The sequence below is a fragment of the Malurus melanocephalus genome, unplaced genomic scaffold, assembly GCF_030028575.1.
Source record: "Malurus melanocephalus ecotype Western Australia unplaced genomic scaffold, MMel_1.1 scaffold_98, whole genome shotgun sequence".
NCBI classification, from domain to species: Eukaryota; Metazoa; Chordata; class Aves; order Passeriformes; family Maluridae; genus Malurus; species Malurus melanocephalus.
The window spans coordinates 1518727-1540057 of record NW_026623330.1 but is presented as its reverse complement, the minus strand read 5'-3'; the positions used below and the strand labels follow the sequence as shown (position 1 = coordinate 1540057).

General features: G+C 43.5%; 1 protein-coding gene across 4 annotated transcripts in view; it reads left to right on the top strand.

The window, feature by feature from the left end:
* Nucleotides 1-9447, top strand: part of PECAM1 (platelet and endothelial cell adhesion molecule 1) — a 30267-nt gene extending 20820 nt beyond the window's left edge. For 3 of the 4 annotated variants that reach the window (XM_057368860.1, XM_057368863.1, XM_057368861.1), the window contains 2 exons: nt 3400-3422; nt 8122-9447. In XM_057368860.1, the coding sequence (XP_057224843.1) occupies nt 3400-3422; nt 8122-8151 (53 nt within the window). In that variant the 3' untranslated portion in view covers nt 8152-9447. The remainder of the gene's footprint in view (nt 1-3399; nt 3423-8121) is intronic. The other variant, XM_057368862.1, reaches the window with a different exon arrangement.
* The last annotated feature ends 11884 nt before the right edge of the window (nt 9448-21331 follow it).

Genomic DNA, 21331 nt, shown 5'->3' with positions numbered 1-21331 from the left:
TGCCAAGAACGATGGAATGGCTGTGGCCCTTCTGCCTCCCTTGCCTGTCCAGCAGTCCAGGCTGGCAGCTCTTCCTGAGGGAGGGTCAGGATGTGTCACACATGAGTTCAGCAGCGTGGGTGGAGGCTCTTTCAGGCTTGATTTATTTCCATCACACCTTTCATCTTCCCAGGAGGCAGTAGGGGCAGGAAGCCCAAGCATCTCCAYGCTGGTTCTTTATCTCAGCTCCAGCCCTTCCCTCAACACCGATCCCGGTTCTTCACGAACAGTTCTGTTCGTGTTGCTGACAAGAACTAGAGCCAAGTCCAACTCACAGATTTCCTTACGTTTTTCCAGGACATTTCCTGTGGAAGATGATGYTATTGGTAATTCCTGCTCCTTCAGTGAACTCTGTCTTTGCTGGGTCTCACAGAAGCCACTGATAGGCTTTGCACTGCTCTCACGTGTGCTGGATGGAGCTCATGGTGGCTTATTGCAAGATAAAAATTCCCAGTTTCTTATTAGAAAYTGGAAATCCAGCAAACAAAATGCAGAGCCAGCCTTTATGCTGCTAAGCCTGGAAAAATGAATTGGTCACTTGGAAGCAATTGCAGCAGTGAGACAGGAAATTCTAAGAGTCCTACAGCAACCAACAATGTACTATGGAAAAATAAATATATCCCAGTGGAAAGAGGCATGAGAAATCCCCACTGCWTTCAGAGGTTTGGAACAAACCTATTTGAAATCAGCTCTAGCAATCAGGAAATCTGCTCAAATACTTTCCTGCTACTGAGCCTCAGGCTTAACACCTACATCTTAGCCAGAATTTCCCACTGAATCCTTTCCAGCACAGAAAGAACTCACAGGCTCTGGGGATTCGTGGTGTTGTTCAGAACTCAGGTATTATGAGCACATGATGGTTGCAGGCAGTCCAAAACCATGCAAATAACTTGTCCCCTCTCCAAAATAAAAACTCTTTGGATCTTTAGGCTTCTAGACATATTCTAGACTAAAGCCTAAATCTGTGAGACATTGATTTTAGAGCCAAGTGCTTACAATACTTTCAGCCAAAAATCAGGCAAAGCCAGATGGTTTCAGTAAGGCACAAATATGCAGGGAGCTTCTGACCTCACTTGAACCTCCAATGCAAAGCTGGATTACGTGTGTGCCCCCTGTCAGAGCTGATCCCAAGCTGCCTGCCAAGATTCCCTGATGGAAGCTGCTGCTCCAGTGAAGGGCTTGGCAGTACGTYGTGTGTGTCTGCACTTCAGCACCTTCAGTTCCTACTCTGACATTTTGGCTTTCCCCAGGGCTGGAGGTGCTTAGAGGTGGATTGACAATTGCAGCTGTTTAGGAACATATTCTCATCTCAATATTCTCAAAGAAATGATAGAGCAGGTGGGGGTGACAGTGTTTTAAATTCCTGTATATGTGTTCCTTTGTAAAAATGTGTTCTTTGAATTTAAAACGCCATCAACTAGAGGCAATAGCAAGAGTTTAGATCCATCAGACATCCATAAAACCACCCACCTTTTTTAGACTTGGGAMTATTTTAGCAATCACCAGTGTCAGACCTTTAGCTCTGATACCTTTCACAAAACATGGAGCTTGACCAATTTTTCTGCATGTCTAGAATCCAGCATTTCTCATTTCCCTGTTTTTGGCAGTGAGGGAAAGCCAGGTGTTATGAAAAGTGTCTCAGTCCTACAGTAAAATCAGTAAAAAAGTAAACCCACCTCTTTTCTATGTGTGTGTGGTTTTTTTTTTTTTTTTAACAACAATGAAAGAAAAAAGGTTGTGAAAAGATTGACGTAGCAAAGAATCAGCAAAAGCACTGTATTTTTGTGCCTTTATTATTATTAGTGGCTCCCTGCTGGCTCYCCTGAGTGGTACCTGGTAGGAAGCAGCCAGCCTTGCAGCAGCACTGGCCRGGGGACACAGAGTGTGACATTTTCCTGGCAGAGCTGTGACACTCAGCTAGAAAACCCCAGCGTTGAGGATCTGGGTGACAGGTAACAAGGAGGCAGGAGAGCTGTCACTGTGACCTCGGAGCTTTGGGTAGCCAACATCCCGTTGTTTGAAGTCTGGAATTTACACAAAATTTCTCATTTCCTCCTTCCTGTGAGAACAATACATTGTGACAGAGACTAAACGACAGCTTGTTAATACTTCGCTTCATAAACCTTATGGATGGTTTTGTCCACTTAAAGCCAAGCTTTGATGTAGCACTGGGTCAGCAGTGTTTTTATTAATTTCTGATGGCTTTCAGGACACAAAAAAATTTTTGTTAACTTCTTATTTCATTTCTTAATGTCTAAACATAAGTGGATCAATCTTGCCAAACACTGAGATCAATTTTATGCTGAAATTAAGTCCATGCTGTAGTCACCTCAGTTTTTAATCCTTTGCTTAGGCTGAAAGTTCTGGGTGGAAAATTCAGAATGTACCACGCCAGAGACCTTCACCTGTGTTCAGCTTTCTCATTACTTCTGCTSCTGACAAGGGAATTTCTAAAAGACCTTTATTAGGGTCTAATAATAATAGCAGTACTCTGCACAATATCCTTTATTTAGTGATTGCAGAGAATCTTCCAAACTTTACATCAGTGTTCTGGCCATTGGAGACTGTTTTGAATATTAGATGAATTTCCTTCACACAGCTTCTCTTCAGTGAATCTGATGAGACTTTCCAAGAAAATACCCTTCAAGATTCAGCATTTACTTTTGTCACATGTGAAATATCTCAAGACAACATATAGATGAGCACTTTTAACAACACTTCAAGTTGTTTCTTAAAACTGTAGTTACTTTCAGAGAGGAAAGAAATATTTATGTTTTGATATTTGGATGTATTCTGTGGAATTTCTGAATAACTAAATCCACTTTTTTTTTGAAAAAAGCCTGTGGTCCAGACTTCACTGACCCAAARTGGAAAGAGCTTGCTGGCCCTCAGGTTTTTCACTGGGAACAAGCAACATTTTATTAATGTCAGGTGTCTTTGCAAGATGTTATTTGGCCCTGAAAATTGTATCCCCTACTGGATTTCTGCAATACATTATTTTCCTGGCAAGGAATTGGATTAGGAAGTAAAATGYTCCTGAGAACTTGCCTCTAAAAGAAGACTCTCTTTTGTCCAGTAACAGATTGTGCCCTCAGTAGAGACTTCTGCTCCAACACGTGATCAGGAAAGCTGCCAAACAGGTCCTGTGGTCTTTGAAATGTCTGMTCTCACCCCTGTACTTGGATTAAACCAGAATCTGGATACTCCTTAAAGTCCAGAACTTGAACCTTAGATGTAGGCAGGAATTTCGCATCATTGCAAAGTGAACAAAAAGGTTGAAGTACCTAAATCTGTGTTTTCTGGACAGTATAACTGGTCACTCTGCAATGTACCATTTAATAATTTGTATTTTTTTTGCAGATTCTATGGAAAGCAGGCATTCTGTAAGTATACATTTTATGCAAGCAGTTAAATACAGTGACATGGGTGGAGATTGTTGTGTATCTGCTGAGATGGTGTTGAAGATGGTTTATTTGTTGCTCAGGAGCTTTGCAGGACAGACATTTTACGTAAGTTTACAAATCAGACTTACAGAGTGGTCAGTTTGAGAAGTCCATGGAAGGGGCTGTGCACAAATAAAGATCTTGCAGGAGTTCATGTGGAGCACCTGCACAGCTTTGGATCTGTGCCACAAACACAGCTTTGGATCTGTGYCACAAATGCTGGCAGGGTGGCACAAGGTGAGGGATGGATGGTTCCTGCTGGAGCTGAGGCACTGCAGATTGGCACATGATAATCCAAACTGGAAAATGCATCAGTGGGGACAGAGCTGCTGTTCCAGACCCCTCTGTCAGGCTCCAGGCTGTTCAGTGCCAGAGAATCTCCTGGGGCTGTGCCTGTTCACTCATCCTGGGACTGGAATGAGCAGAGGTGAGCTCCTTTCCAAGGTGTGAGCAGTTAAGCCAAGCAGGAATGGTGATCAGTCCGAAGTCCCTTTAGAAGTCCCTTTTATTCACTGTCTGTGACTGTTTCCTTCTGGTTTTTCATCCACTGATAGAGCAGGTGGGGTGATTCCAAGGGCTGGCAGTAAATTGAGGCCTTGTAGGAAATTTTGAAGGCAGTTTTTATTGCAGAGAACAAAGCTGGGCCATAGCTGGGTCACAGCTATGCTGTTCTAACCAAGAACTGGGAATAGTACCATCCATACATAGAGCATCTCAGCTAAAGAATGTGGAGTTTTGTGAAGGTTCTGTAAGTGGTGAACAGCTTCATAGTGCTAAGAAGCCAGTGACAAAACACAGAATTTTTTAAAATAGAAGAAATGTGTTGAATGAACCGTTACTCTGCTCTCAGGAGATCTGAGAAGTAGGGAACTCACATTTCAGGAGTACTTTTATGAATGTTAGATAAGCTATCAAATCCAAACTCAGACTAAGCAGAAGGTTGTTTTTTCTGCCATCCACTTTGTGACTTTGGAACTTGTACTTAAAAAGAAAAAAACGAGAGACTCATAAATAAAAATCACAATAGCAGAGTCTACGTCAGCTTATGGCATCCATTTGAGTTTTGAAAGGCTCCATCAGCACTCCCATCCCCATGGGATACACAGGCAGCCCATTGTATTATTTACAACACTGGCAGTGCACTGAAGGTCACAGATTGTGTTACAATAAACAGACTCATATTAACACAGGCCAGGAGGGTTTATAGTGTCATTGTCTCTCTTAGTTTAAAGGTTTGTTTTTATTCCTTGCTCTGAGTTTTCTAAAAATATGTTGAGCTGAACCCTCCCCTGGGTTATACCAGGCATTCCTTGGAGAGTCATGCAGAAGAAAGTTTGTCCCTGTCCAACACGAAATAAAGAATGGTCAGAGGTGGCAGTGACAGACACGAGGTGTAAATGCAGGTAGAGGATTTTGTCTTCTCTTTTCCACAGCCTACATAATTTATAATGGACATGAAGATAGTTTTTTTGTTTTCCTGTGGCCAAAAGGAGTAAAATATCTCTCCATGGAAGTATTAYACTAAGTCAGTGGAAATACACTGACCACCCCGTGTGAATCACTCTCATAATTAATTGGGCTATTAAAGCTTGCTAAACCACACAATCTMTGAAGTAATGTCAGATTCAAGGAAGAAAAGTGTCAGCTGAGGGCAGTGTTTTCTTTGTGTTTCTTTTATTACTCTCCTGTTAACAGTAGAAGGGTAATAAAACTAGTTATTCTGTAAAACTAATCTCATTTTCAGAAACACCCCAGAGCAAAGTCAGTTTTATAACACTTGCACATCTTGCTGGAGTCTTCCTAGAAGCTGCCTTATTCAGTTCATGTCTGAGACTTTGTCCCCTCCTTAGATAAACTGTTCATGTGTTGGCACAGTAACTATTCCTTATTTATTAGTGCTTTAAAGGACATAGCAAAAGAACAGAGCCTTCCTTGTCTTCTGCTTCTTAAATTCTCACTTCGTTCCAAAAAAAGGGACAAAAAGCAGCACCATCCCTCTTTTGAACTCTCCAAATAAGTGATCTCAAATGGGACTGGACAGATGAATTTCTTTATAGATTTTCCATCCCCTCTATTTGCTTCTCAATGCTTTCCAGGCCACACCAATGAGCACAGAAGAGGCAGGGGGCTACTAAGATGCCTTTTATCATTATTTTCTTGCAACTGTTTTGGTTTTTTTTTAGAAGCTAATTTTCACATATGCTTAATAGTGATGGATCTCAGAAGTTTGGTCCAAATGAAGAATTGTTGATCCTACTCATGAAAAGGAAAATGCTCCTTATAAAGTGACCAAGTGGCTTAAACTTCCTCCCCAGCTGTTGAGCTTCTTGATAGCCAAATTAAGTGTCTGGCTCAGAGTTGAAGTCGCTTTTGCTCTGCTGCTCCCTCACTTTGTSAGTGGAAGGGGCCTTCAGGAGCTTGGCTGGTCTGCTGGCATCTGAATCAMATGGAATATCAGATGGATCACTCAGCTGGAGTGGCCTGTCAAAAAACTTACAGAATTCGACTCTGTTTAGGAAGTAATAGATGTTCCAGAAGTGTGAGACAAAGGACACCAGAGCAGAGAGGAGTGTTTTGCTAAGAGCTCTGTTTTCAGGGAGGATGCACAGCCTTTTCATTTCAGCAATGCTGGTGGAGACTCATCAGATCCTGATTTTCCTTTAACTCCCTAAATTCCAATAATGTGAGTTCCAGTGCTCAGATAAAATCTGTAACACTCATTTCTGCATTGCTCTTCCAGAAGTCACAGGCAGAACAGAAAACTGCACTGTGGAGAAGGAAGATGCAGCAAATTATTTTAATGGCTGCCAGTCCTGCTTTTGTGCATTTGGCCCTACATAGATTCTGTCAGAATAAATATAATCCAGCAGGGAAATTTAGGAACGTTGCTTCTTCTCCACTGAGAGACCATCACAAAATTGAGTTCAGGCTTTTAGTAAACACTCTGTATGGACACAGTTGCATTGAAARTGTTTGTATTATGTCAAGATAGGTGGTGCACTAGAAAAACTATCGAAGTTTGAATTACTCAAACTACGTAAAGGCCCAACTGTAACACTGGTTGTGACTGATCTGTAGTCCAGAGCTCCTTGAACCTGAATRTCTTGGATCTTTAAGTCATTTAGAAAGGAACCTAAAGTTTTATGTCAGGGGTCGCTTCCCTCCATCTCCTCTGTTTCAGAAATTTCTATCTTAAATGCTATCCATAGGAAGTATTTGCAAAAGAAATGAATTACTTAGAGAGGAACTGGGAGGAGGTTTCCTTCCTGAAATCAGAGCTGGCAATCTTTCTAAGTTATTTAATGGTCCCAGTTTCTGAAAACATATTGAAGGAAATATCTTGACAATGAGATAGCCACTTCGCCAAACACTAATTGGTATTGTGTCAAATTTACCTCAGCAGCACGTTCTGACTTCATGTCTCCTCCTCTCCTGCTGCCTGCTGGATGTGAATGTGTGTGTTTGTTTGGTTCTGTCCTGGGGGTACAGCAGGACTGGCAGTGCATGAGGACATCATGTACTTTCAGCTGCCTATTTGTCCAACCTCAGCACGTGCCCTCTGAGACAGAAACCTGTAGAATTTACATCTCTTTGGAGGGATTTCGAGGTGTTATTCAGCTGCTTTCTCATCTTTTTCAAGTGACCCCAAAAACATTTTCTCAGTGGTAAAGGAATTCCCAYTGCCAGCTCCAAAGGGGAACCTGGCATGTGTTTAACTGTGCCCAGTAACATGGCACAGTGGTTTCAGACAGGAAAGGAAGATGAAGGATGTGTCCATTTAGAATTGAGGGGGGATTTCAGGCAGTCAGGATATGGAAAACAAGGTGATACTCTGAAATAAACACTGAATTATAAACCAGGAATTCCTCTGACTCATGGGGCAAATCCTTTGGGKGTAAGTCCACAAAAGGAATTAGACACCTTGGCACTGACAGACTGAACTGTTAGGTCAGAGGCCATCGTGTACTYTGGGCAGAAATTTCTTGGAGGGAGACTTGCTTTGGCAGCCGATGTCAGGAAAGACTTGACAGTTGTAAATCCCCAGTGGGCAGAATTATTTCTGTCATATCATGTAAAAGGAATCAAGTTTGGGATCTCTCTCTGCCCAGTCTCACTGGCTGGTGTAGAGAACTGCTCCATCTGCACATTGCCTTCTGTGCTTCCCAGTGCCAGGATTCTGTGCTGCAGATCACCTCTGGCACGGCTCTTGCAGGAACRTGGTGTCCAAAATTAATGCATTGCTCCCTGTGAGATTCCATCCCTTTGGGAAAGGGTTTCATTCTCCTGGGACTGAAGCTGGCAGTCTGATCATCTGAACATCTCATGGGAAATAAAGGGATCTGACTTTCGGATGTGTTAGGTGCCAGCAGTTCCCTTCAAAATCCAAATTTTATCAGCAAGCATCCACTTGCACATGCTGGTGATTAACAGTTTTGCAATCTAGCTTGTAATTGTTACCCTAAATCTCCCACTGTCTTATTTCTTYTTATATCTGATGAAAATAATAGCAACATCTCCCCAGAGAACTGTATTTATTAGCTCATTGTAGAGGGTTCTGAGGAATGTTACAGGACAGAGGGTAAGCGCACAGTTAAACTCACATCTTGGTTTTTTCCTCTTTTGCTCTTTTTGCCAACAGAGAATATATGGGCATCCTGATGCTACCTAGAACAGTCACCTTGAAGATCCACTGGGAGAAGAAAACAAGCCAAGATGGAAGATGTTGCAAATGTTTCAAAGGCTTTGCAGCAGTTATTTATGRGTTTGCCAGACTCGTCTTTTCAAAGTTTATTTCCTTAGGAGGAACAATAGAGATGTTCCTAAAGCATTTAATGGAAAAAAAATTACAAATAAAAATTCTCATAGGAAAGTGGCTCTAGAAACCACTGACCCAGGTCCTCATCTGTAATTTCTCCTGCTAATGCAATTTTGCCTTTTTTTTACCTCCAATTCATCATGCTCTAAGGAAACAAAGGGGGAGCTACAGCTGAGGAAGCACATTTCTACAGCACAGCAACTACTGTGATAGCAGTAGGACATAGAAATATCTAAGCTTGCTTTAAACTCGCTAAGTTGGTTGTCAGTGTTGGTTATCTGTGGCAGAACAGAGCTCAGCACAGCCTGGCCAGCCTTGGATGTCCCTTGACATGATCCTGCAGCCTGTGCTGAGCTCCCTGTGCTGCAGCAGCTGGACTGCCACCAGGCTTGGAGCCAGCTCAGTTATACCCACAGGGATGTGACACTCCAGGGAGGGCCTGAGGGAAGAGTGAGCTCTGGGCTCCCTAAAAACTTGAATAACTGTTCAGAGATTCTGACTTTACCAAGAGCTTTTATCAGTAGAGGCACAGTCTTTATTCTTTGCTGAATTGCTTTTCCCTTTAAAAGTTCTGATGCTTGTTGGTTAATTTGATGTGTTGGTCCTTCAAGAAATGATTGTCCATCACAGTTACTTTGGATGATTCTATGATAAGTCTTCATTGAGTGTCTATACTACACCCAGGTCAGTGAGTTTGTACYTAAAAATCCTGTTATGTACAATCCTTATTCCTTTGATTTTAGGAGTTATCTGAAGTTGTACTTGGGCCCAGTTTGTCCAGAATGGAATTCTGTAGCTATACTTTTTCTTTGTAGTGTGATAAACCAGGCCATGGATTTGTATAGACAGGTATAATTACTTCTTTAAGCATTGTATCAAAAATGCAAAACCAGCAAGAAACACAAAAGGGGTTTATATCCTCCATTCCAAATGTTTAAAATGTCAAACTCCAGTTGCTGATTAATATCTCTAATTTATTGTTCCCTGTGCAAATGTTGTTTATATCATGAGCCTGTCACAACTGACTGACTTCATAGCTCTCTTCTGTTGACAAATGTTCTTTCAGCATCCCATGAGTGTCCATGCAAATGCRTTAGTATAAGGAATGTGGAAAGGTATTTTAATAAAGAAAGCTCTGAGTTGAACTTTGCACTGGATCTTGCACATTCATATTGCAATGAATGCCTGTGAAGTTTTTTATTCGTGATGAGCCACAGGTCCATTGGATGGACTGGAATTTGGAAGATACTCTCTCTGCAACAGATTCCAGGCACTCAGATCTGGAATCCTGAACCCATTTAACAGCCGGTAAATGCACTAAATTGTTTTAAAAACTGAGTGGGGGAGTGCTTGCATTCATATAAGTATTTTACTAAATTACAAAGGTGAAAGTTCCTCCACAAACCTTTCCTAGCCTTTGGCAAASCTTGGGAAAACACTGGGGTTTGGGAAGCTTCAGAAAATCATCTGGGCATGATGGAGCAGCAATGGGACAATTCAYTGCTTGCTTTCAGCTTTTCTCTTGTCTGGAATAATCCTAAATGATTTTGGATTGAGTCTAATATAAGTGGTTTGCCCTACTGAAACATGGGAACTGTCCATTTCTCAAAGTGCTGTGCACTGCTTTGAGCCCTTCTGTTTTGTCTTGCAGATGACAAAAATATTTCAGAGTGTGGGACAACAGATCAGCGTATGTCACCAGTGAAGGCAAGGTAAATGGACCCTGAATAAACAGTCACACAAGGAGTCCTGATATGAGCATGTGCCAAATAAGCCTCATTATCCCATTGGGAATATTGGGAAATGTGTATTGAATCTGTTACTGAACAAATCAAAGCTCAGATTAGAGCTCAAACAACACATTATTGAAAACAACAACAAAAACGAGATTTCTGCATTGTCACCAAGCTGAGCTCAGCAAATGGAAAATGAGGTGTGGTGGTAAATATTTACTTTTTTGAGCAGAATAAAGGAATAGCACAAGGGACCTGGGCATGTGCCATTCCCTGCCCGAGCGGTTCTCCCGCATCCTGGATGAGCCTTCCCTATCCGCAGCCTTCCTTGGGGGTAACTCTGAAATATTTTTCCGATTGCAGAGGAGAGGCTTTAGGGGTGACATCCAGAAAAACTTGAATCAAGACCCTTCTTGCTCTCCACTGTTACTTTCCTTCCCCATTTGCAGTCCCCGTTCCCGGTGTAATGCGCGCTCCTTGGCCGATCCGCGGGGCCGGGCGGGGCCGGTGCCGCCCGCCAGCACCGAAACCCGCGGCCGGTCAGGGTCTGACCCCTGCTGGCCACCGGGAGCACCGCAGGGGCGGAGAGCCGGGCTGAGCCCCGTCCCGACCCTTCGTACATCGAGTAATAATAAATAAATTAACCGCGGGGACTTCTCGGTGCTCGCAGCGCTCGCCCGCCTCTCCCCGACCTCCGCCACTCTGACAGAACGGTGTCCTAAACCCGCCCACCGTGGCTTCTTCCTCTCTGCCATCGGGCAGTGAATTGTTTGTGAATGCTGGGCCACTGCTTTGAGCAGTTCCTGATAAACCTCACCGTTTATTYACTTTTCTGTGGTGTTGTTGTACCTGCTGCTTGGTGAGCTTGGTTCAGTTCACGTTCTTCGTGCTGCAGTTCATCACAGAGCTGTTTTGAGCCCCAGCTTTTGGGGGAAGGGGAGGCTGCAGATCACACTGTCAGAGTGGCTACACAGGGAGAGGATAAGCACAGGTTAAGGAAACCAACTTTGAGAAAAACAGGGTTATCAAATGGGGAAAAAACCCCAGCAATTAAACTAGAAATCAAACTGAACRCAATAAAGTATCAGGACAGATTTAAAATGCCAGCACGTTTTGTTGTTTAGAATTTTAAGGCCTTTCTGAATAGGTAAAAGCAGAARAAATATCACTTTTGCAGTTATTTGGGAGGTAATAAGCAATCTTACATGTCTAAGGAATCACAGARAGTGGGGCTTATTGCCTTCATGCTTTGAAATGTTCCACTTTAAATCACAAGTGCTCCCATTAGACAGTTGAGCAGTCATGAGAATGTAGCTTGCATGGGAGGCTTCAGCTAAATGTGAGCATTTATATTTATATAGGTAATTTATTTTCTCACCAGCCACAAACATGYTGTGTGGGAAGGCTGAAAAAAAATGTCACCACTGCAGGAAATAATCATTGTAGTTAAATTTTAAATATAATAGCAAAAGAAATCACAGTTTCCTCAGGGAGAGAGTCACTGCAAAGACTGATGACAGAGTAACAGCATGAAGCTGAAATGAAAGATTGAGCACAAAGCAGCAGAGGGCAAGGGAGACACTGCAAAGGCTCCCRGGCTCTGCCCTCATCAACCTGGATCTGGACTCTGTGTGAAGCTCTAATGGTGATTGTTGGAAATGGACCCCAGTTCTGACCACATTCCCATGGTTAAGAGGAATTCAGATCCAACAGGTATTGTTTGAGGAGAAACTCCACAACTAAACTATACTATAGCAAAGATGGAATCTGCCTCTGAAATGAATAGATTAGCAATATATTTCTGTGTAATACTCAAAGATAGGAGTGGGAGATGAAATCAGGGTCTCCTTTGAGGCAATGACAAAAAATATAACAATTTTTTTCACTGAACAAAAACCAGAAGTGACCAGTGTGACAGTTCATTGTCCTCTGGTTACTGCCCTGATTTTTCCGTAGTTGTCTTTTTGTTTTAGTGTTTTACTCAGGAGATAAAAGGAGATCTTGGGAAGAAGGCTCTTTACAGTGAAGAAAGTTAAAAGAAGATGAAAGGAAAGACAGAAAGGAGTGAGCAGGACTGGTGGAGAGAAACCCTCCAGACTGTGGAAGGTTTGGGAAGAAACAGCCCATCAGTCCAGTCACCTTTACAGCCCCACACTTCATGGTGTTGGTGATGCTCTGGGGAATGYGCTGTGACAGCATCAGCACGGTGGAGGTGGTTTGTCCCAAACATTCCTGTGTTTGTTGTCATCAGGTGACCACTAGGAGAAGCAGAAGATAGATATATTAACAAATACCCTTCTGCAGGTAATGGCACCATTGATCCAGCTTCATTTCTGCTGCTCCCAGTCCGGGATGGGGATGTGGAGTCCTGAGGCACAAGGGGCCTGTGTGATGCACCAGCCTGGCAATGTGTGCTTCCAGAGAAACCATCCTCTTACCCTGCTATTCAGCTGCCAGAATCCAAGCCCTGTTGAGTGCTTGCAGAGGAGCTTGGCTGCTGAAATCACCTGTTTCCACAAWGCACTGTCAGCTCCGTGTAGGGAGAGCTTGGCTTTAAATCCTCTGCACTGCCTCGTTGTTTATTCATTTTTTAACTGCAGGCAGAGCCAAGTCTCCACTGTGACTGACACAGTTTCACTTTGCAAATCAATGAGACAGCGCTACAAGGGCAGAAGAGTCTTTCCTGGAGCTTGTGTTGCTCAGAGCCCTGAGTGAGTGCTGTCCTCATGGAATTAACCTGAGCCAAACTCCTGAGCTCCCTGGGGCTCTCACCATCCTCCCAGCCCRTCTCCTAGTGGCACTTTCTGCAGTGGTTCAAGCTCCAAACAGCATAGGAAACTCTCTGCCTTGTGTGAGGGTGAGTGCTTCCAAGGATGTGAAAAAGAGGGCTGCTGGTCTGTCCCCAGGAGCAGAGGGGACAGAGAAGTTCACAAAGATGGGACAAAGATGAGAGCTTTGACTTAAGTGGGCTGAATTATGGTGTTACTGGAAAAGATCAATTTGATATCYCTGCTTGATATAGGGTGGGAGAGTGTAATAGGGGGAAAAAACTGTCAAGTCTATTAAGATGTGGTCAGAGTGTAAGTCAATTAATGAAAATTACAGCCACACGGGTTATTAAATTAAGGTGAGATTGTCAATAGGAAATATAGATYGCTTTTGAATAATTTAAAATTATTTAAAGCATGATTAAAATCTCACAGTCTCCCACAATGCAAAGCTTAGGTTTGATTTTATTACTGTTTGAGCTGTTTTTCATATTTTCATTTCAACTTCATGCCRATTAAAGGAACAGGAGTTTCAAAGAGCAAGACATTCTTATTTAGGAACGCTGAGAGCTGCAGTAGCTGTTCAGAGGCAAAAGCTCGGGGGTGGCTGGAGGTGAGCTGTGATTCTGCAGAGTGATCCATGGCAGAGCTGGAGTCACACAAAGCCAAGGGTGTCTGAGTGCAGTCCTTGCACACAAAGTGATGGATCACATTTTCAAGGCAGGAACAACTGCAGGAACAACTCTAAATGGACTTAGAGCACACACTGGCACTGTTGAAAAACTGGTTCCACCTGTGGGTGCTGAGCCTCAAACAGCCTCTGTCCACCCTGGCCGGGGTCAGGGACCTTCAGGCAGCAGAAAAAAGGAATTTGCATCCTTCTGAAGAGAGATTCACGTTCCTCCCAGGAGCTCGGGGACCAGTTGATCTCTGCAGAAGGATGGCATGTTCAGCATGACTGAAGGTATTAGCTGGCTCAGCCCTGGAGCCTCAGAACATTGTGTRCACTGCAGAAATCCATTTTAGTCATGGCTGGAGGGAGGCAAGGGCTGKTCAGTCAGAAACAACCTGACACACACCTGTGCTTTGTCAAGCAAGAAACACTCAAAGGGGTGTCTTTAATAATTCCTTTTCTGTTTTTTTTCTTCTTGAAGCTGATCTTTTCCCACTGAGTTGCTTCCTTTCTGACTCTTCCACAATGAATCACACAACCCTACGTGTCCATCTGTATTCCCAGTGGGACTGTGGAAAGCAAACCTGACTAATGTCCCCTACAAGGACAAAATGATAATTGATGCTTTTTAATTACAAGTTTCCTGCATTATGGTCTAGTTTTTCAGCTTATCATCATTAACAGTATAATAGAGACTCAAGTAAATTGTTGCCTTTTCCTCTTTTGTAGCATATGTAGGTCAGATTTTCATGTGTACGAGTTATTATCTCTGCCACACTAATGAGTGCACTGACTGCTGACAAAGGTCACATCTGTGTTTTCTTCATGGCACACAAACATGAAGAGGGCTGTGTGCTTCTGATTTCTGCACCTTGTAGAGTCATTTTTACCCACCCAAAATCACTTGGTAGCTGCTTTACACCTGCTTTGTGCTTCTGTCAGTGAACCATGGGGCTGAGGGCACAGGAGTGTCAGCATCATCATGTCCCCAACACGTTCCCTTCATGCATCCTTGGCTTTTCAAGCTCTGTGCACTTGCAGTCAAAGGGATGAAGGTGCTGCCTTTCTGTGAGGAAATGAATGGAGCTTTTATGTCCAGTCTTTGACCAAAGCACTTAGATGCTTTTGTGCCCAGAAGATTGTTTCTAATAGCAGGGAAAATTGATCACTCAGGTGCTTTGATGCAGCCCTTTTATTTACAAAGAAAGTACAAAATTCTGTTTCCTCTATAATCAGAGGAACCAGACAATACTCTTTCTCTGCATGCAATTTCAATCCTTTTAGCCAGCACTTATCCAGAAGCATTTTTTTATTCTCAAGGTCGTTCTTGAAGGGTTCATCTGGTTCTGCCTGGTTTGGAGAGAAGGCTGCTCCTGTAAGAGCTGGGAGCTCCCTGGCACACCAAGCAATGCCCTCCTCCCTGCATCGTCCAAGCCAATGTTTTTCAGCTGGCACAAACCTGGAATGTACCAGCTTCTCCTCCAGATTTGCCCTTTTGCCTTCTTCCTTAGGGTGGCTGCTTTCTTTCAGCTGCTGGCTTGTGTGTGAGAGCTTGGTTGTTTATTTTTACAAAAGAATATCCAGTGAAAGGCAACATGAAACCTTTTTGGGTCTCATCAGCTTTTGCCTTGACTCTGTGTCTGGGTGGAATTAGTTACACACTCRGCATTGTGCTGATGAAGAGTAAGACTTTACACACTTATTGTCAGTGACAAGGAGCAGGAGTAAGTGCTGGAATTGGGGCAAGAGGAGGTTCTCACTGCCCAAGTGTTTTTACTCAATGCTCCCCTTCCCACTAGAGAGAAATACCCTGCTGACCAATGAGCAGGATGCATTGCTAATACCCATTTGAATTTCTCTGCATTCCTTGCCCTATTTATCATATTTAACCTTGGATTTATTTGTAGAGAATTGCTCAGAGAGTCTTGTTTAACAGGGGAAGAAACAGGAAGAAAGCCTGGACATGGTGTGTTTTCTTGCAATATTGCCCTGGACAGTTTCCAGTCTGTTAATGGATGAACACTGACATCTAAACCATCCCCAGGGGAGGTTCAAGATCCATCTGACTTCAGTAAGAGGTTCCTAAATAGCTGTAACAAGCCCATACTTCAAAAGATATATAAATTTTGCTATTTTTAAAACATGCAGGTTTTGGAAGGCTTTGAATATCAAGATTAATTCTTGGCCTAAATGCAGAGGAAAGCAGCACTGACTGGTGAGTCTCACTCAAACTTGGAAGGTTTTAATGTTGTCTGGAATCTGGATTTGATGTTCTAAAAGCTTAGACTGTGTTTAGTGTACTTTTTATTCCAGAGAAGACTCTGCAYGTCCATATCAGATACCTTAGTATATCTCATTGGATTGATGTGGATAACATATTCCATGATCCATCAGCACTTGAAATTTTGACTTAGGAATTCTTTYTGCATAGATTACTGAGCAATATTTAATTGAGAAAGCCAATGACATTTTGAGAAAACCCCAAGGTCACATGGAGCCAGATGTGCCTGCTCAGTGATGTTTGCAGTAGGTGGCAATAGGGGATGGCTGTGGGAGTTGTTCAGAAGGGTCAGGGCAGCTGGRCAGGTTTGGAGACTGGATTATGCATCAGGTCATGAAAATTACACAGGGAAAGTGAGCAGAATATTCTCAGTGCCTCACCTTAGACACCTACCTGGTATGTGTGAGCTGAAAGGCTGCTCTGCTCTCCAGTACTGCCAATGAGTTCATGCAAATAAAGGTTCTAGCAACATTCAGGTTTGAAATTACACTGTCTAGAACAACACAACAGCCTAAATGATAACAACCTTATCAAAACAATGCATATTGTTTGCACCTTCAGAACATGGAAATGACCCTGACCACCTGTGCCCGTGCTCCATGTCAGCTGGAGAAACCAAAATCAGTATTTTATCCTCTTTTGTAACTGAGAATTCAGTTCATGCTGTCATTTCTGATTCCATTTCAGCAGGTATACACTCAGCTCTGGGTCGGGTGTTAATGCTCTCAGAACAAAGACATCTGAGCAAGATGTGGCTATTTTTATGATGGTGATGTTTTGATCTCACGCCAACACAATCGAGGAACAATTTCCATTAAGTCTATTGATGTGAGTCTTTCCTTGAAGGGGACACTCAGGAAACCTGAGCTGAATTACATTTTAAAGTAGATTAGTTACATTCTATTAAGCCCTATGCAGATATTCATATTCAAAATTAAGTGGCATTAATCTGATTTCATGTACTTCACTTGCAAAATAACAAAAGCTAAATCAAATGAAGGCCACTTTAACTCTGGGCAAYAGCTTTCATGCAGGACTTGTGTAACTTTCAAGTCACATGTCTCATTAATTTAATTTTTCTGGCTTTCCCTGTGAAGACGAGGGGCAATGAAATCATCAAAGATGACCTGACCATATGTTCTCCATCTGCCCCCCCCAATAAAAAACATTATGGACCTCCTGACAGTCGGTTAAGATTTGTGGATCTGAAGGCTACTGTTCACTTCCAGTCTGTAATCAATGCTCTTTCCCTTTACTAACCATTTAAATTCTACCATTGGTRTAGAACAGCAGCATCTGTCCAGGCAGGAGCAGGAGGGTGCTGCTGCCTGGTGTTAATGTTCCTGTGCATGTGGAAAACTTGCAGTGTATGTGCCTGATTTAAACACGTATCTTCAGCTGTTCTGTAATGTCAGAACTAAATTTACTCGTAGATTTAAAATAGGTGAATGATTTGGCAGCTGAAAGGTCACACTGTTTATTTTGTGCTTTGCTTCTCCTGATTAACAGAAAATTGTCCACAGCACCTGACATWACTGTCAAGGCCTTGTGGTGCAATACCTGMACAGACAAAATGCAGCCTTAGGGCCACTGTATCCCCCAACCTTCCCCCAGCTTTGGATTTTGCCACAGTTGCACTCTGGAGTGCCCCAGCACTCAGGCAGGATATCCTAACTCCCCAAGGTCTCTGCAGAGGGAGGAGTATTGACTTCTTCACCACGTACAGATCAGATTTCAGGCTTTTAGAGTTTTGTGCAATTGCCAGGTACACTGAAATAGAGATACCAGCTMGTACAACCTTGCTGTGACTTTGGCAGCAGGCACGTGGCTATTCTGGGTGGCCCAGGGACTCTCCCCTTCCCCAGTGATGGGTGGCATCACTGCAGGTGTGCTCTGGCACCTTCAGTGTCAGGGAGAGACAAACCCAGAATGTTTTGCAGCTCTGAGAGAAACCAGTGCAAATTCTCAGCACTGAAACTGCCTGACCCAGGCTGCCTTGCAAAGCACCAGGGAACAGCTCTGCCTCTGGGTGTCACCTTGGCAGCACCATCACACCTTGCCAGGCTCTGCTCACCTTGCTGTCCTCTGAACCCATCTGAGCTCCTGGATCACAAGAGGCTGTGCTGGAGATGGGTGGAAGTTGGAACCTTCCCTGGCTCTCGAAATGTGTCTTCTCCAAGTGCAAGGACTTGATGTGAGCAGTTGCACAAAACTGTTTCTTCACAGATACTTGGCAGTCCAGAAGCCTTAAATAAATTTAAAAAAAAATTAGGAAGATCACAAGGGCAAATGAGGACCAAATTCCTGTAATTTTTAAATGTTTCTCTTTACCATTCTTTTGGATATTTTGTTTTACAGCTGGATTTGAGACCTGCCTGCTTTTGTAATTGAGGAGTTATGAATGTTCTGGTCTGGTTGAAAAGGGGATGATCAGTCAAAGGTTGGACTTGATAATCTTGGATGTCTTTTCCAGCTTTAAYGATTCTGTGATTCTGTGATCTATCCCCAGCTCAGCTTTAAAAATGAAGCAATTAAAAAACYCCAAACCCCAGAATAATGTGCTTTAGCACCAGAAGCAACAAGAGCTCAGAATTTCTGCAGTTCCCATAGGGATTTTAGAAAGAGAGCAGCAGAGTTGGAGCCAGGTTTGGGGARCTGGCTGGGGAGGGTATGACCAGGTTGTGCCCCCTTCTGCCAGCAAGGAGCCAGGCCCAGGGGCTGGGGTCAGTGTACAGGAATGATGGGGTGGAACACAAGATGGGCAATTTGCAACTTAGACAATYCAGATCCAAAGACAGCAGTGAATCCATTGGCAGGGAGAGAATTTGGGGGTGCTGAGAACACTATCATTGGGTTTGACAAGCAGGAGATGGACACACACGTGCTGTGGAAGGAATGGGGCATTCAGGAAGCTCATACTCCCCTCCACAGCCACAGTCAGAGCCAGCTGAAGCCCACCAGGAGCCCCAGCCTTGCCAGTCCTTGTTGGGCTCTGTACACACTGGGTGGGCTGGAGCCTTGTTTGTTGGTTTGGTTTTTTTTTTCCCATGCTAAGCCTCTTTCCATTGYATTTAACATTGCACTGGTAACAACCAAACAAACCAAGAGTAAAGCTGTTCTCACTCACATAACCCCGTGTTTGCCAAGATTCACACATTCAGGCTCAGCTGCTGCCTCATTCCTCTTAAAGCTTCTGAGCATAAAATTACAAGCAGGGCTGTCCTGCAGCCTTGGGTCTTCTCCAGCATCTGGCAGCAATGGGATTTGAGAAAACCATGTGGAACCCCAAAGCTCATGTAATGTTCTTTCCTCACAAAACTAGAAGCTTTAAACTGCCCTGAGTGAAATTCTGAAGGGGGCATTACAGAGAAATGAACTGAGCCTCACATTAGCTCTGGGGGAGAAATATTACCTATTGTTTTATAGCCTGCTCAAGCACTGCTTTTAAAGGCATTTAAATGTCTCCCACACTTATTCCAAAAGATTAAAGTAATTTTTTTCAAAAGCAGCTCCTGACTGTAGATACCTGTTTCTAGAGCCTGCAGGCTACTCTTTCTCAGAATGATTGTATTTATACATGGGACACTGAAATATTAAAGATAAATAAGCATTACTTTATTGTCTTTTTGTAGGATAAATGGAAGAAATAATCCAAGAAAAGGATTTACTCTTACAGCACTGAATGATTAAAAAAATCTGAGATTGCCCTTTTTCCCCCTCTTCCACCTGACTGGGACTTGCCTTTAGAAGAGGATTGTCAAGAGCCCATGAAGCCCAGAGCATGGTACCCTGGTCAGACACAGCTTATACCCAGTTTTTYCCTGTGGCTGCCTCCAGCCTTTGCTCAGCATGTACCATGCTGTGGAAGAAGTTTCTGCTGAGGACCTAACTCCAGGTGCAAAAATACTTATCTCGAGGTCAGGAATTTTAGTCCATGTGTTGCCTAAGTTACATGCAAAGAGAGGGCAGAAAAAGCTCCGGGGACTCTTGTGAGCTGATTGTAGTTTTACAGGGCCAAAACCAACCTGTCAGCCACAGTTTCAGCCATAGGCTCTGTTCCTACAGGGAAAACCTGTTGTTAAGGAAACAACCATTATCTTATCTCCAGACTATGGAAACATTAACATCAGCTTTTTRTCATGATTCAAAGGTCTGCCTATATACAAGGAAAGCCATGAACAGAAACATGTGCTAAATTAATACATTTGTACTTATATTTCAAATAGAATTTTGTCATTTTAATTTAAAAATTAGGGCTAAATTGAGGTGATGCAGTGATGCTCACACAATGCAGTCTTGTATTGGGTTCCCTCAGTTCTTTCAGCTGGGACCCTTAAGACTGTTTAGTGCTTGGCCATCCAACAGCTTGAAAGTTCTGACCATCCATTTGGTGAGCTYAGACCATCCCTCACTGAAATAGATTTTTGCAGCTGCTGGCTGCTCTCAGTAACTCTGGTTTTCCATCACAGGCAGCAATCCTGCCTTTAAAAACACAACTCAGAGATGCCTGTGATCATCTGCTTCCACTAGCACTGAACTGTCCCTGCCATTTAATGAGAAAAGCATTCTGAGTGCTACCTGCTACTATATTTGACCTAGAGTACAAACCCTACTGTGTCTCATATGGATAATACCTGATGCAAGAAGACCCCAATCCTTGGCAGAGCTACAGCTGCAGGTAAGATAGGAAACTGAAATTTAATAATTTATACTTAACTCTTTGCATTGGATAGTTTGGAGTAATTTGAATTCTGCTCACATATCCCACTGAATGTTGGTTAGTAAATAAATCATCTCATAAAGTATCATAAATTTGAAAGCTGGTATGAAATCAGGAGTCTGAAAGATCTTGCAGGATTCCTTATGTCTTAATTCAAACTGAAATTATTAAGGAGAAGATAATTGGCACAGCCAAATAAATCCAAGGCTGGCTAAAGAAACCTGGGCAGCCAAGGCCAGCATCAGTCTGACCCCGTGTAATGTTGTAATGTCATCATTAACTGCCTTCAGAAGCAAGGGTAATTAAGTAAAGGGTRAAAGCAGTAGAAAGGCTGTAATTTATTGCATAAGACCATTATTGAGAAAACAACCTTTTGACACAGAGAATTTTTCTTTTAATCCGTGTGCTGCAAATTGGGAAATATAAAGGGTAAATAAAACGACCTTTGCCAGGGCACGTTTCCTGGGATAAGTGCCTGCTTGGTGGAGGAAYAGATAATTTTTGGCCATTTGTGAAATGTTTAGATACCAACCAGCTTCTCTGTSCCTGATCGCGCACACGTTTCCTGCCGAAGCAGCTCCCTCAGCGATGTCAGCGGCGAACCCCGCACTGAGCCTGTGACACAAACCCGCACCGTTCCTGGAACCGGCCGATTATCGGGGCGGCCCGCACGGGGCTCGGGAGGCTCGACACGCCCGGGAGCGGCCGGAGCCCCGCACCCGCCGCGGGCCCGAGCGGCTCCGCGCCCCGGGGGCCGTTCCGAGCCTCACCAGCACCAGCCGCTGCAACACCGGCTGCGCCCGAGGGACGGACAGGGCCGCTGCCGGGGCGCCCCTAAATCCCCGCTCCCGTCCCTCA